This window comes from Lepisosteus oculatus, chromosome 2, assembly GCF_040954835.1.
Source record: "Lepisosteus oculatus isolate fLepOcu1 chromosome 2, fLepOcu1.hap2, whole genome shotgun sequence".
NCBI classification, from domain to species: domain Eukaryota; kingdom Metazoa; phylum Chordata; class Actinopteri; order Semionotiformes; family Lepisosteidae; genus Lepisosteus; species Lepisosteus oculatus.
In genome coordinates this window covers 58539940-58555240 of record NC_090697.1, presented here as the reverse complement: position 1 = coordinate 58555240, position 15301 = coordinate 58539940, and the positions used below count along the sequence as shown (strand labels likewise).

General features: G+C 38.2%; 2 protein-coding genes across 3 annotated transcripts in view; both read right to left on the bottom strand.

Annotated features, from left to right (window-relative positions):
- slc5a6a (solute carrier family 5 member 6a) overlaps positions 1–6245 on the bottom strand; it is a 36867-nt gene extending 30622 nt beyond the window's left edge. Inside the window, exon 1 of one of the 2 annotated variants that reach the window (XM_015345956.2) lies at positions 5965–6245. The gene's annotated coding sequence lies outside the window, so the exon portion shown is untranslated. The remainder of the gene's footprint in view (positions 1–5964) is intronic. The other variant, XM_006625764.3, reaches the window with a different exon arrangement.
- Positions 6246–8979: 2734 nt separating this feature from the next.
- On the bottom strand, positions 8980–15037 carry rpl7l1 (ribosomal protein L7-like 1). Its single transcript, XM_006625682.3, has 7 exons — positions 14930–15037; positions 14091–14199; positions 13378–13541; positions 12845–12982; positions 11697–11806; positions 10838–11049; positions 8980–10322 (listed from the first exon to the last, which is right to left on the bottom strand). The coding sequence occupies exons 1-6, from the start codon at positions 14977–14979 to the stop codon at positions 10841–10843; spliced, it is 780 nt and encodes a 259-aa protein (XP_006625745.2). The 5' UTR covers positions 14980–15037; the 3' UTR covers positions 8980–10322; positions 10838–10840.
- Positions 15038–15301: the final 264 nt, after the last annotated feature.

Sequence of the window (15301 nt, the reverse complement as noted above, 5' to 3'; positions counted from 1 at the left end):
ATATTGACAAACTACCTTAACTGGAGTTCTTTTCTTCCACATCAGATGAAATAAGTACATTTGGAAGAATATTTTAGAACAACTGCAGAATGCAGAAGAATATTCAGACGGAAAACCTCTTAAAGTTACCCCTAGCAGTCTATTTCAATGTTTTGAAAACCCTCCTTTCCTAACACTAAGATTAGAAAAGAAATAGGTTTCCATCAGATGGGAATACATTCTACCTTCAAGTCAATCCAGATTTCTCTTGAGGTTGAGGGAAAGATGGGCTAGAATAGGATTCACTGTGGCAAACTCAGTAAAGCAGAAGCATATGCTATTGTGATAAAGACAACAGCACTGCTAAATGCTATACTCTGAGCAAGAGTCTGATGCAAGTACAGTATGTACAAGGAGGCTGACACTGGAGCACCCCCAGCGCCTCCAGATTAATTGGAATTTTTTTCTAAAACCTGGCATTGCACCGCTCTTAAAAATCAAGAAACAGCAATATTGACCTGCCATACACATGAGGATTAAAGGGGTGTTATTTGATTAATCAAACAGGTTGGAACACATTTGGTAACAGAAGGGGGGTAAATTCCACAGATAGAAACACAAAATCATTTTTCAAATATTTCCTTACAATAGGTTAATTCTCACATTAGCTATGACAAGGGTTGATGAAAAAAATGCACAAATGGCATGGTAACACATTTGACTTAGCCACGTCCTTACAACAACAATAGATTTGAGTGTAATAGGGAACTACTACAGCAGGGGTCTCAGACTGAATTTCTGGTGGGCTGTCATCTGAATTTTGTTCCAACCTGAGTAGTCAATTAAAAATTAACCTACAGTGCCTTGCGAAAGTATTCGGCCCCCTTGAACTTTTCAACCTTTTGCCACATTTCAGGCTTCAAACATAAAGATATAAATTTTTTATTTTATGTGAAGAATCACCAACAAGTGGGACACAATTGTGAAGTGGAACGAAATCTATTGGATTTTTGAAACTTTTTTAACTAATAAAAAAATGAAAAGTGGGGCGTGCAAAATTATTCGGCCCCTTTACTTTCAGTGCAGCAAACTCACTCCAGAAGTTCAGCGAGGATCTCTGAATGATCCAATGTTGTCCTAAATGACTGATGGTGATAAATAGAATCCACCTGTGTGTAATCAAGTCTCTGTATAAATGCATCTGCTCTGTGATAGTCTCAAGGTTCTGTTGAAAGCGCAGAGAGCATCATGAAGACCAAGGAACACACCAGGCAGGTCCGTAATACTGTTGTGGAGAAGTTTAAAGCCGGATTTGGATACAAAAAGATTTCCCAAGCTTCAAACATCCCAAGGAGCACTGTGCAAGCGATCATCTTGAAATGGAAGGAGTATCAGACCACTGCAAATCTACCAAGACCTGGCCGTCCCTCTAAACTTTCAGCTCAGACAAGGAGAAGACTGATCAGAGATGCAGCCAAGAGGCCCATGATCACTCTGGATGAACTGCAGAGAACTACAGCTGAGGTGGGAGAGTCTGTCCATAGGACAACAATCAGTCTTACACTGCACAAATCTGGCCTTTATGGAAGAGTGGCAAGAAGAAAGCCATTTCTCAAAGATATCCATAAAAAGTCTCGTCTAAAGTTTGCCACAAGCCACCTGGGAGACACCCCAAACATGTGGAAGAAGGTGCTCTGGTCAGATGAAACCAAAATCGAACTTTTTGGCCACAATGCAAAACGATATGTTTGGCGTAAAAGCAACACAGCTCATCACCCTCAACACACCATCCCCACTGTCAAACATGGTGGTGGCAGCATCATGGTTTGGGCCTGCTTTTCTTCAGCAGGGACAGGGAAGATGGTTAAAAGTGAGGGGAAGATGGATGCAGCCAAATACAGGACCATTCTGGATGAAAACCTGTTGGAGTCTGCAAAAGACCTGAAACTGGGACGGAGATTTATCTTCCAACAAGACAATGATCCCAAACATACAGCAAAATCTACAAAGGAATGGTTCACAAATAAACGTATCCAGGTGTTTGAATGGCCAAGTCAAAGTCTAGACCTGAATCCAGTCGAGAATCTGTGGAAAGAGCTGAAAACTGCTGTTCATCCATCCAACCTCACTGAGCTCGAGCTGTTTGGCAAGGAAGAATGGGCAAGAATTTCAGTCTCTCGATGTGCAAAACTGATAGAGACATACCCCAAGCGACTTGCAGCTGTAATCGCAGCAAAAGGTGGCTCTACAAAGTATTAACGCAAGGGGGCCGAATAATTTTGCACGCCCCACTTTTCATTTTTTTATTAGTTAAAAAAGTTTCAAAAATCCAATAGATTTCGTTCCACTTCACAATTGTGTCCCACTTGTTGGTGATTCTTCACATAAAATAAAAAATTTATATCTTTATGTTTGAAGCCTGAAATGTGGCAAAAGGTTGAAAAGTTCAAGGGGGCCGAATACTTTCGCAAGGCACTGTAGTTATTAACTTAGTTACACATTATAGTAGCTTTCCTAAGGTTTTTTGCAGATGGTGACTTACACAATTCACCTCATTAAAGGTACAGTGACCTTATAGGTACAGTTACATGTAACATATTTCAGAGCCTTATTAGAAGTATTATAATTATACATCCCATTAACTAATTTGAATGTAATTGAGAGCTAAGGTGTAACAGAAAAAAACAATTTAGTTTGGACAGGAACTGAGTCTGAGATCATATAACTGGTGTAGAAAATGTAAGACGGTAAGTTCTGGGGGATGGGCAAAGAATTAACAATAAAAATTCCTCATATTTAAATAGTATTTTCCAACCCGATGGATATACAGTACAAGATGGGACCCACTGCATCCAGCACTGAAATGCTGCACCAGCTGGGTGATGATGAGTGACTGCCATTATGTTTCAAGACCCAAGTCAAGCAGAGAAGTACAAAACCGCTCCACCAACAGAAGTAAGGTGAAATTTTAAATTAGACAGAGTGTCTAAGTCCATAAATAAATTTTACCATCCAATGTTAAGATCCCTACTCATACACACAGTGTCATGGGCACTGTAATGACCAAGCAGTCTGAAGGACAGAAGGTGTCCCAGGTCACCAAAGAGTAGTTTGAGTGTGGAGCTGTGTCAGTGTAGCGGAGCTGGTTTGGATACAGTGACATCATCGCCCTCATTGCGCGTAGCAGGGACCTCAGCTGCCTGGGCTGGGGGAGGTCTCCTTTAGCTCATGCGGCTGGTTCCCTGTTGCGTTACACCGGAGACCCGGGTTCGCGCCCCAGGTGTGCGGGACAGAACGGGTGGTGGGGGGCACGAGCCCGCGCGGAACTGCAACTGTCACGTCAGCATGCTGCATGCTGCACGACTGCAAAGGAACAAGTCAAGGTCAAAAAGGTTAAGCAAGGGCTGTTGAACCTTTTTCAGGTGTGAGGCACTTTAATGACCTTACTCTTAAATGTAAGCGTTGTAAATGTTGTGTTTTTTCTTTTTACTTTTCAGTGTGGGATTAACCTTTACTTTTTTCTTTATTGTAAAATCAAAAGCCAAATTTATTAACAAGCCACTCTAAATTAGAAAGGTATTAAAAAAGAAATAATTGCAGAAGGCAGATCTTTAAATTAAGGCTCGAATCATATCATATTTATGAGATTTTTTGCATCCCATGAGAGGCCCTTTTGTATTCATTGGTCTTCTCAATACAAGCCAGGCAGATCCACACAACAGAAGCTATTCCCTTTCTCTGGCAATATTCCTGCCCATGTGAAGGGTATTTTGCTGTTACCAAGTAACTGAGAGCAAATTGCATGTTATCATTAGAAATGCAGCCTGTCCTTACTATAATGTAACCAAGAGCTATTTATGTTGTAGTCACATGAATGGAGTTAACAGGCACACAAATCTGATACACCCTCCAAACAAAAGGCAAATGTGAAAGTGACCATAGCAGAACTGGACTGCAAAAAAATCAAAATGTAAAAATCAGGCCTGTGAAAAGAGATGGCAATCCTTAAGACAAGGATTGGGACAAATCCTAAGCCTAAAGCTAAGACACTTTCACCACAGTAGCAAAATTATTTTTGAATGCAGCATATTCAGTACTACTTACTATACTTACTATACAACATGACAGTGACAATGGTCACATTTTCTACACATTTCAGTAAACCTGAAACTGCATGTTTCCACAAAAAAGAGAAAAAAAGGTATCTGTGACTTTATTTCAGATACAGTAAAAAGAACATTTAATTTGTAACTGTGTATTAATCACCTATAAAGTAAGCAAGCGGTACATGAAAGACCCAAAATGTCATGGTACTCATGAAGTCCATGTTAAGCACTTGAACTGTTAAGTATGATACATCTGGTTTGTAAGACACGGTATATGCCCAATGGAATATTTCCAGAATTCTTATCATGATACCATAAGCTTGAAGGACAACACATAACCTCAAGCAAATTCTGGACATAACAATTACTTCTCCTCTGCAAAAATACGGGAAATTATTCAGTTCAAGTGAACCTGTAAGTAAATTTTAAAGATGGGAAGCTTTTTACAGATTGCTAGTTTTACTATCTTTTAAATATTTGGAAAAAAATAAAGATCTTTAATCCAACAGAGATAAAATTCTGTGGGTGGCAGGTTAGCATTGCTGCCTCACAGCACTGGAGCCCTGGGGTGCTATCTGCGTGGAGTTTGTATGTTCTTCCTGTGTTATGTGTTATGTTTCCTCTGGGTGCTCTGGTTTCCTCACACAGCCCATTGTAATTAAGTATGTCTTTAATTGGCTTCTGGAAAAATGGGCGCTGGTGTGTGTCCCCCACAATGGACTGGCATCCTATCCAGGGTCCAGGTATTCCCCGCCTGACGTCCGTTGCTTGCCAGGATAGGCTCTGGCTCTCCCGTGACCCTGAATCAGCAGTAGTAATGAAATGGCTGGATGGATATGTAGATTTAAATAAATATTATTATCTACCTATTATTGAAAGAGTAAATGGATATCAGTCTGTTCAAGTTAAAGTATTACTCAAGTGCCGTTGCACCTGCTAACCGAGATTTGTACAGTAAAACATAGATGCTCTGCAGGATATATCCAGATACAATTACATGTAGCTAATATTCCAAACGAAAAAGTTTAAAAAAACAAAAGAGCACTGGCTGCTCTATTTACTGCACGTTACGCATCTGGAAAGGTCGTAAGGCGACGCTTGCACCTGTGAGCTCCATCACACATATGCCTTGGAAACAAGCTAATTTAAGACATTTGTGTGTGGGCCTATTTAAAAAAAACGACAGTGGCGCATTCTGAAGAGGTTAAGATTTTTTTTTTGAAGAGGTTAAGATGTGTGCTGCATGAATATCAAGGCATTTTATATTTCCCGCTCTGCATATTCGCGTCGCATATATGAACCTCTAAACAATGTCCCTACTACTTTACTTTCAGATTAAAATGCATGCAGTCAGATCCTTAAAGATATGAAATAGTTATAAGTAACACGGCGCATACTGACAGACAATGCTGATTGCACTGGGTTAATGTGCAAAAGAAATGGGATGTCACAATGTCCACACCATTACACACTGTAGTTGTGCAATACAATGTAAGCGTAGGTTACATGAGGTGATTCGTTCCTCTGCAATCGTGTTTTGACTCACAACGACGAGGAACCATTTTTAGCGTGAGCACTGCACATCTGTACAGGTACATGTAGGTTATATTTGGCTGTAATTGTAGCCTTCTTAAGTTCACAAGAATGTTCAGGATAATCAAGTCGTAAGAATTAAAGAATACTTTACAAAACGGCCACATGATGTATGGTACAGTAGGTAAATCATTATTTATAAAATAAAACATATTCTTGTTACACGATGCAACGACATAAGCTAAATAGGTTAATCGCCCCAGAGATTTTTTCGGCAGTTTTCCGTCGACAATAAGAGACAACAATACAATCAATTATCTTCTGTTAAGTCACGCTTGTTACGTACCACGTTTATTTCCTTTAGAGCACTTGACCACAAGCGTGTCCTGGTAAAGTCGCCCCTTCGTATGTCCAACGATGCCACCCACGACAATTTTCCTCACAGAGCAGTCTTCCACGGTACTACTAATACTACCGATGTGGCTGACTTTTTATACGTGGGCAACACTCCCGGTACACAGACTGCTCTCACCAGCTTCCACCATCTCAAGTTCAGCCTTTCCTAAGTGACTACGCACCGCCCCCTCTCCTTGACAGTGCGTACACATTGTAGCAGTTCCATGTGCTACTATTCTTCCGTCGCACAAATTGTGTATCAGAACTGATCCAATCAGTCAGCGACAGTAGCCACAGCAACAGATGCACGCAATGCAAGATCATTTGCCTTTTTGTCATTGGTTAAAAAGAAGAGTTCCGCTTCCCCATCATACCTTTATGTTATGTGGGCAATGTGGCACCATAAGAAAAAACTGTAGTTACATTTACACCCACTCTGGATGCAATCAAGCAACCCAAAAGGTCCTTAGAATCGTATTATAGGAGTAAAATTTCCATTTTTACCAAATGAAAAAAAAGTAAATATTTTAAGCTACACCTGTAAATCAATATTATTGTTTATTTGCAATTAAAACAAAACTTACTTAAGATTATCTTTCTATTGGACAAAAAGCAAAGAATCATGTATGAAAAGGCAACTTTTTGACAACACAATTACAAACTTGCAGACTGATCTACTCTTACCTTGGAAGTTAAAAGCTGGGCACTCTTCCCTTGAGACCTAAATTTGTAATCCAATGTCCCAAAACTGTAACCCAGGACAGCAGGGTAGAAATTGTTTTCCTTCTGATGAAACATTAAAGCAAGGGCCTGACTATTTGGTCATTAAAAAATCCACTACATTGTCTGTAACAGTTGGGGGTATTAACTCTGGTCAACTAAATTCCAGGATGAGATGAGACTGACAGAAACCGACAGACTATAGTCCTTCCTTAATTTGAGTGATGAAGCACTTTATTTTTCACCTGATCTCGTGTAGTGGGGCTGTAAGTACAGCATTAGGTCTTCTATGATGGACATTATGTAAAGTGAGGAGTCGAATTTGCATTTAAGTCTACTGGCAGCAGAACAGACTTGAGGTATAGTTTAATTAGTGAAAATGAACAATTATTTGAAAACTGAATCAAATACCAGTATTATAAAGTGATTATTTCCGAAAATGGTAATTAAAATCTTTGCTTGCATTGATGAATACTTGAATACAGATTTAAAAAGCAACTGTTCTTTAAAATATGTAAATACAGGTTCCAGAATGCACCTGTGGCTTATTAGTAGCCAAAATACAATTGAACAATATTGAATTTCTAAAGGCAGCACCATATTATCCTGAATTAAAACTAAGCTAAATCTTGTTCTCGCTAATATTTCAGCAAGAACTACCTACAACAAATTCACCACTATTTTTAAAGAGCTCAAATTCTCAACCTGGTATAAATCAACTATTAGTTGGCAAGTCTATGATAATATAAGTTCAAAGCTAAATGATGTGTCACATATTAAGGATGACATTTTTGCCATTCAATTGTATTTTGAAAATGTACTAAACTATTGCAAATTAGGCTTAATCTGAACAAATTACATTTTTTTATTCTCCCGCTCCTACTAGCTATCTAACTAAACCTGTGGTTCTTAATCTTTACTGTAGCCTGCAGCCCATTGCTTCTCAAAATGTTATTGCGCCCCTTATCAAAACCACGCAAGTAGGCCTGTTCTTTAAACTTTAGATAAATCATAACTATAGAATGAAAGATCATTTCATTTTACACCAAAATTAAGAATATTGAAAAATTATACTTTTTAAGTTTACCATAAATAGATAGGTTTGAAAAAAAAGTACTTCTACTTACACACCTGTGCTTAATTTGTGCCTTCATTGACTTACCTTCTGAACAAATCTGGCATGTACTGCAACCCCAAAAAGAACATCTTACACCCTTGGGGGTCTGAGCACTCCAGGCTAAACCATCACATGGTAACAGCAAGACGTGGTATATAATTACTTTAGTACCAAGAATGAATTTAGTATTCTTGATTCTTGATACTTTGATATGTTCTTTTGTGAAAAATCCTGAATATTAAAAACTGTTTTAGTTGAACCCCAAGTATTTAAATAAAAAATCAACTATCAGGAAAAGTATTTACAAAAAAATCTATTCCAGTCATTTTTTCCCAAGCTATATAGCAGACATGTGAAAACACCAGTTGAATAACCAAGGACAAGCTAACATTCAAATTAAATGGTAAAAGAAAAACAACTTCATCTCTATGTGAAACCATTCAGTAACTTTCAGATTCATTATGATTATGGTAAAAATTCATTACACAGCATATTAGGTGAATAATGTTAATTGGTCAAATTACTAATAGCTAAAATAAGAACTATAAATCTAAGAACATTGAATAAATGGCAGCTCAAAAAACATGTCAAGTAATCCAGAAACTGAAAAATCCCCACGATTTCAGAGAAATTGACTCATTTGAGTGCTTAGAAATAAAATATTGAATATCACAAAAAATATGTAAACTGATATTGGCAACAATTATCAAAACAGAAGCATACAGTATTCATCATAAGTATTACTAAAGAATTTGGTAAGGTATAAGCAGCTCTCTCAGAATCCACACAGGAGTAAATTTACAGTAAATGGTAATTAACAAAAAATCCTTAAACATGGTTTGTAGAAAACTAGCAACGAAGCTGCATTTATGAAGGATGTAGGAAAACAACCTCTAGAAATGATTTGCTTTAACTCTCAAAATTCCCATTGTATTCCTCAAGATTTAAGTAATGAGCTTAATGAATTTCATGTGGCATGCACAGAAGCCTGGGAAAAAAAAAAGTCAAAATAAATATTTTGTTGCACAACTTGGGCACCCACACCCTTGCCTGGCAACATCACATATGCTCCAGACACATTTCCACAAGATCTGAATTTGTTTTAAGGTATAAGCAGCTCTCTCAGAATACACACAGGAGTAAAGTAGCATTTATTAAATTAGGAGTTCATTAAATTCCAAGATTGCTAAACTTGGAGATTAGCTTGTCTTCTGTGAGCAAATCGAGCTCTTCAATGACAACTGTAGAAAGATATACCAATACGAAATCTGGAATCAAAGAAGTGCCCAAATTATTCATTCCACAATCTGGAAATGTAAAAAAACAATACCTCGATGTTAAAATGACTCAAGTGCATTTTCTTCATTGGTTATAATTTCTTCAGTTGCAACATTTAGCTGGGAGAATGAACATTTCAACAAATTCTCACATATCTTTAAGAATGAAACAGTAAAAATATGCAAATATGCAAAATATGCACGGCCTTCTGTATTTTGTTCAAGAACATAATATAACAAGCTTTTATTTATTTTCTTGTTACTCAAACATTAAATCATATAAATTACTGGTCATCCCTGCAGCCACTTCAATCGGGAACCTGACACATTGACAGCACTGAGGCAGAAGAGAATACCTCAACACAACGCACTGGTCTACATAAAGATAAATGGAAATTGTACGGTTTCATTTAAAATGAGGCACATGAGAATCTCTTCCCCATTCTTTCCAAATTGGATCCCCCACCCCAAAAATACAAGTTACAAGGCTCTATTTTTAATAATGTTTACATTTCATGAGATACCTTTAAATTACAAAGACCTTTAAATCCCATTAATTACATTCCTCATGGGACTGAATCTAACTCATGAGGCCATCTGACTATTTCAAAAACAAGCTAGCACAAAACAAAACGGGGTAGAGATAAGAGACACCAAGGCAGGATTAACATCTGCATTTAGAATTAACATCCACACAGAAAATGTGGACGTTTTTCAGGCTGTATGAATGTGCACAAAACATAGCATAATTAATAACACATTTCAAACATTTCCAGGTCTAGATACACACTTGACTCGGACCAGTTATTTTAATGTTATTCATGTACACTGTCCACTGCTGTGCCATCCACTAAATACCCAACCCAAGAATGTCACAGTTCTTGACAGGTGATCCATAGGAAAAGGCAAAGTGAGACATTTCACATTAGCATTCCAATGTATAAATGTCAAACCTGGTTCTCACTGAGAAGATTCAGTGTGATAAAACTCCCTCTATTTGAGAGTAGAGGTTCAGTAACACCACTATCTTTGGGCATGAAGGAGAGTCCTATGAGATTCCAGGACACCACACGATGTTCAGTTATCTTCCTTCGTGTGGCGACTGAGAAAGAAAGGGTCCAGCGGTATGTAGTATGATCATACATGGTACAGTCCAACCCTGTATGTTACAACCACAGGATTGCCAGCAGTTCTCTGCAAGGGAACAGATTTAAGGGAACACAGTTAAGGGCAAACACCAAATTTGTAAGTAATAAAATTAAAGATTAAAGCTACATCATACTGCCCTATCCCCACAGAAGAGTGTTACAAGTGAAACTAGACACAGGCATGATAGGATGGAGGTTATTTTAAACAAAAAAATCAGTACTATAAGCTTGAGCTAAAAAGTCAAGCAGCAGTAAGGTATACTACTAAAACAAAGAGTTTTGTGAGAGGAATGTTTTAAGTTAAAACCTTTCTATAGTGTCAAAAAGCCTACATTTACTAAACTGTTCAATTAAAAGTGGATCTCCACAGTAAGTTTCTTTAAAATTCATAAATAATATGGAATGAAAAACACTAGCTCAATGCAAGTCAATCAATGCATCGATTGAGTGAACATTAAGACACAAAAAATAACTTTCAAAACAAATTAAAAAACTGAAGGAAAAATCAGTTAGGTGATGACATCATTTTTGTGTGCCAAAGCTCGTGCTTTCTGTACTGACCTCTCAGTTGAGCTGCCTGATGACTCTGTTGATGTCCTCTGCTCTAGGTCCCGGCTCACCAATCTCCTTCAGCAGGCCAGCCTTGTCCCTAGCAGCATGTCGTGCCACAGACAGGTGGAAAGGCCACAAGAAGTTGTTGGCTTCTCTGAAGTGCTTTCCGACAGAGTAGATTTCATGGATCAAGTCTTCCAGACAGATCATCCCGTGCTGACCTGGGAGGAAAAAACATTAATTTCTCAAACAAGCAGACTCTCCTGGAAGAATCCACAGAGACCATTTAAGTCCTGTTCATTCATAAAAAGATTTTGTAAATAAACCCTGCAGTTAATCAAGACATTAAATATTTGAATTTTATTACCTAAAAACACATTATTAAAGGCAAACAATTGCCATTGAAAACAAAAATGATTATGGCTGCCAGCTTGATCATGGCTGCAACACTTTCAGAAACCACCTTAACTTTTGAGAAAAAAAAGCACTGACATTCCTTAAAGTTGTGAATACACTAAAAAGCCTATGTTTATTAATTCTTCAGCAGTCTTTGTACTTAATCTTTTATCTTCCTACTATAACATGGAGGGTTCTACCTGTTAACCACAACACAATAACGTGTTAAGCAGGATTAAATATGCATGCCCTGTAATTGTGCAGCCCAATCCTTTTCCATAGAAAGACTGATTTCAGGCAGATTCCCTAATAAAGTGAAAGGATTAAAGCTTCTTCCCAACTTCACATTGTTCATGATCAGGATTGCTCTATTCGGGGTCCTGTCGTAAATCACAGAAGTACAAGCAACAGGTTTAGGATTTAGCTAATAGGATTCACGTAATTCCAGATACATGATAAGCATCATCTTTACCCATATGTTGCTCAATGATGGTGTTATCTGTCAGAGGAACCTTTTGCTTGCCAATTTTAGCCTGCCCCCTCTTCAGGACCAACTCCCGCACAGATTTCAGATTTGGATAGCTGTGGAGTCAATATATACAAACACTTTGAATAAAATAACAAATATGTCCATACAATTTTATAACAAACAGAAACATAACTAAAAGCAAAGAAAGTCCAAGACTGTTATACACCAATTATAGAAAAATTCCAACCTTTTGTTCTTTCATCCCAAAGGATCCTCAACCAATTTACACATAGACACCCCATGCAGTAAATAAGATGAGCTTTCCAAGACTGGGAAATGCTCTGGGAACTGCCTGCTTGAGCAGTCCATATCGTAGCAAATCTAACCAAATAAAGTGTTAGGGTGCCCCCTGCTGGGAAGAACCAGAGGCACATGAGAGGAAATGCACTCCGAACATCTCAGACCAGTTATTAAATCTCGGTAACAAGATAAATTCATTGACATTATAGAAAAATTCAACAAATTTAAAATCAAGCACAACATCATGAAGTTCATGAGAGTATTTAAAGTTGCCATGCTTGTCGCAAACCCTTGGTTTAAGGGTAAGAGCGACAGTTCTCACGGATTGCCAGGTGAAGCAACCCTTCCTGCTCAGTATTCACTGTAATGATGTAATGTGATGTACGAGCGAATAAGCACAGGTTGTACAGCAGACATTTCACAGCAGGAACGTTCCAACGTGATCTGCATGCAGAGTTAACAAGCGGCATTTGTCAGCACAAACCGTGTTGAAATTGAGAGCAATATTTCTATTGGATTAAAAGAGATGCATTCACAAGTCTGCTTCTTTACAATGCAGTAGGGCTGGAAGACGCCCCAGGAGGTTTTGTTACCTCATTCTGAATCGCAGAATATGGTGCTGCGCATACCTGGAAATTTCATTTATTTTGTGATGTAAATGTTATGGTGTACATTTTACTTTTATCGCAATTTGAAATGCACTCATCAATGCTGATTCTTTCTAATTCCAAGATATGAAAATAGTGTTGCAGTTTCCTTATTGAGCTATTTCACCCGGCATTAAAAACTCCAGAGGACTTAACAAAACCTTAATAGTGAAACGTAAACAGTCCACGGATATTCTCACTCACCCCCAGGCTACGTACGGCTCCACAGCCTTCAGCATAGTTAGGGAGGTCTTGTTGATTTTAACAAAAGAGCCGCTGAAGATCTTCCTGAGCCGCAACATTTGGATTACCTTCATGACCTTAAGGCTGACACCCCTAATCCTGCACACAGATGAGATAAACTTAAAGCAATTCTTCTGACCAGACATTACTTATCACAGGAAGATAGAACTAATAAAGAAGATTTGTGGTTAGCTTCAAAGGTCTGTTTTAAAAAATGACCATTCATTCACTAGATATCAGTGTATGGCAAGCAAGGCTGTTTTGATTTTAATTTTACTTCACAACTAAAATAAAGGAAATTGGAAAATTTGCTGTTATAGAACTTGGTAAGATGCAGGTGAGTGATTTTTTTTATTTCTTAATACATTAGACATCTCTTAAAAAATGGACGTCTTTAGGATTTAATGTTAGCACTATTTCTTGCACCAAAGGCAAAAAGGGAAGGGAAAGAAATGGAGTTAGAGAACGTGGCACTGATGCCCTTCAAGACGTACTGTCTGATGCGGACAACGAAGGCAAGGCGTTTCTGGTTGGGTAGGATAACAGGAGCAGGTCGTGCGGCCTGTCTTCTCAATCGTGTCTCATCACGGTGCTTCCGTCGGCTGTCCCACAGGAACTCTTCCAGACGCTTGAACTTCAGGGTCTTGCCTCGCTGTAGCTATCCGGGTAACACAGGATTTTGAGAAAACAGGGATAAAATAGACAAGTACAGCACTAACTCTCGCCTAACCGCTCCTTAAAAAAAGATGAGGACTGAATTAAGAAATTCACTTTCTTTAGTGAAAAAGGCTGTGAAGCTCTCAGTTTACAAATTACTTTTCATGGATTCAGCACTAAACGCTGCAGAGAAATGACTGTCAAGAGGACCACACACAGGAAGCTCTTTTTTAGTCCCTAAATACATTACAAAAACAGATTCCAAAACATTTTGAAAAAAAAAATTCTCTAAAAATATCTATTAAGGACATGGTTTTCTTCCACTACTTATGGCTAATGAGGTAAGAAAGTTTCCACCTAAAGTTTTAAATTGTCACCCTACCACGACGTGAAGTGAATTGTATTGTAACCTTCCAACAGCAATGAATTTCCTCTTCTCTGTTGTGGCAGAATATTCCTCTTTCTCCCATGCAGGTTAAAAGATTTTCATTTCTATTGTTTCCATGAATGTAAACATGACAGTTTTTCACAGATTTGTATGCCAGCCTACCTTTTTCTTCTCCAGAAGAGCACGTCTGGCCTCATTGGCTTTGATGGCCTGATAGGTCTTCCTCTTCTTCAGGAGGTTCTCGGGGACAAATTTGATCTTCTTTTTCACCCTAAGGACCAAATTGCAGACAAAGTCAGGAAGAATGTTTGAAACAAAACCAGATCGTCCTCTATGCGTTTCACTTGTTCTCTGACATTTATGCATCAAAGTTCAGCCGCCTTGTGGACATTTCAACACATCGACATCGATAAGGTCCGAGTAAAAGCAATCTGATAAACATGCTGTCCTTCTCAAGGTACACACAAACTACATTAGTAGAGAAGCAGCGGGATTTATATATGTCCATACAACCTGAAGATTTGGGTCTGTTTTTCAAACGGTCCCGAACGTTTCATTTAAAAAAGAGCACTGTCTGCAATTAAACATTGGGGAACAAGAAAGGTTTGCAAATGTTAAAGTACTGCGCCTCAACTTTATAAAGCACGAGTTCAGGTACCCTTCACCATCTTTTACGTAGAAGTACTTAATTTAGAAGCAGTGTCTCTCAAACAAACAAGCACGATATTTTCTCTCTTAATGATATCTATTAATTGGTCTCAGGGAAATTCGACATCTCTAAAAAATGTTCGAGAACAAAAAAAAAGAACTACATTTAGATATCAGGTATGGGGGAACAGCCGTCTTAACCTCACCGAGAAAAGCTTAGGTCGCAATGCAAAAATATACACACTAAAATAATCGATTAACTTCAGTGAACATATGTTTCAGAACGAAATGATGAAACTATGCATTATTAATGAAGATTAACTTAGATTTTATAACGCAAACACTTCACTTACTCCGAATCTGCCATCTTTCCAACCTGTCGCACACAAATGATGTCACTCATCCACTAAGTTTGCTCTCCACGTGTTTACGCCACCCTCTGACCTCCAGCAGTACTGCATTCTGATGTACTCCACTGCCGGTTTGAGTGAGCTAATATACCCAAAAACATAACAAATGACACAATTTAATCAATCACGTGTACAAAACGTGGTCTTTGCCCTTCCAACTTTACATAAAACTACAAAACTTTTTAACTTCCAGAAAACCCAGAGTCTTCAACCCCAGTCCTGGAAACGTTCATGGTTAAGTCCTAACCAGAACCCAAATTCACCTGTTTTTCAAAAGATTATGAATATTTTTAGTTTTGTTGATCAGTTTAGCGG

What these genes read in the sequence shown, in the direction of transcription:
- rpl7l1 (XM_006625682.3), bottom strand. Translation starts at nt 14,979, where the DNA reads ATGAGTGACATCATTTGTGTGCGACAGGTTGGAAAGATGGCAGATTCG. An exon ending in CTCTTCTGGAGAAGAAAAAG is followed by an intron (nt 13,542 to 14,090) that starts GTAGGCTGGCAT and finishes TTACCCGGATAG; the next exon opens with CTACAGCGAGGCAAGACCCT. An exon ending in GAGCCGTACGTAGCCTGGGG is followed by an intron (nt 11,807 to 12,844) that starts GTGAGTGAGAAT and finishes TTGACTCCACAG; the next exon opens with CTATCCAAATCTGAAATCTG.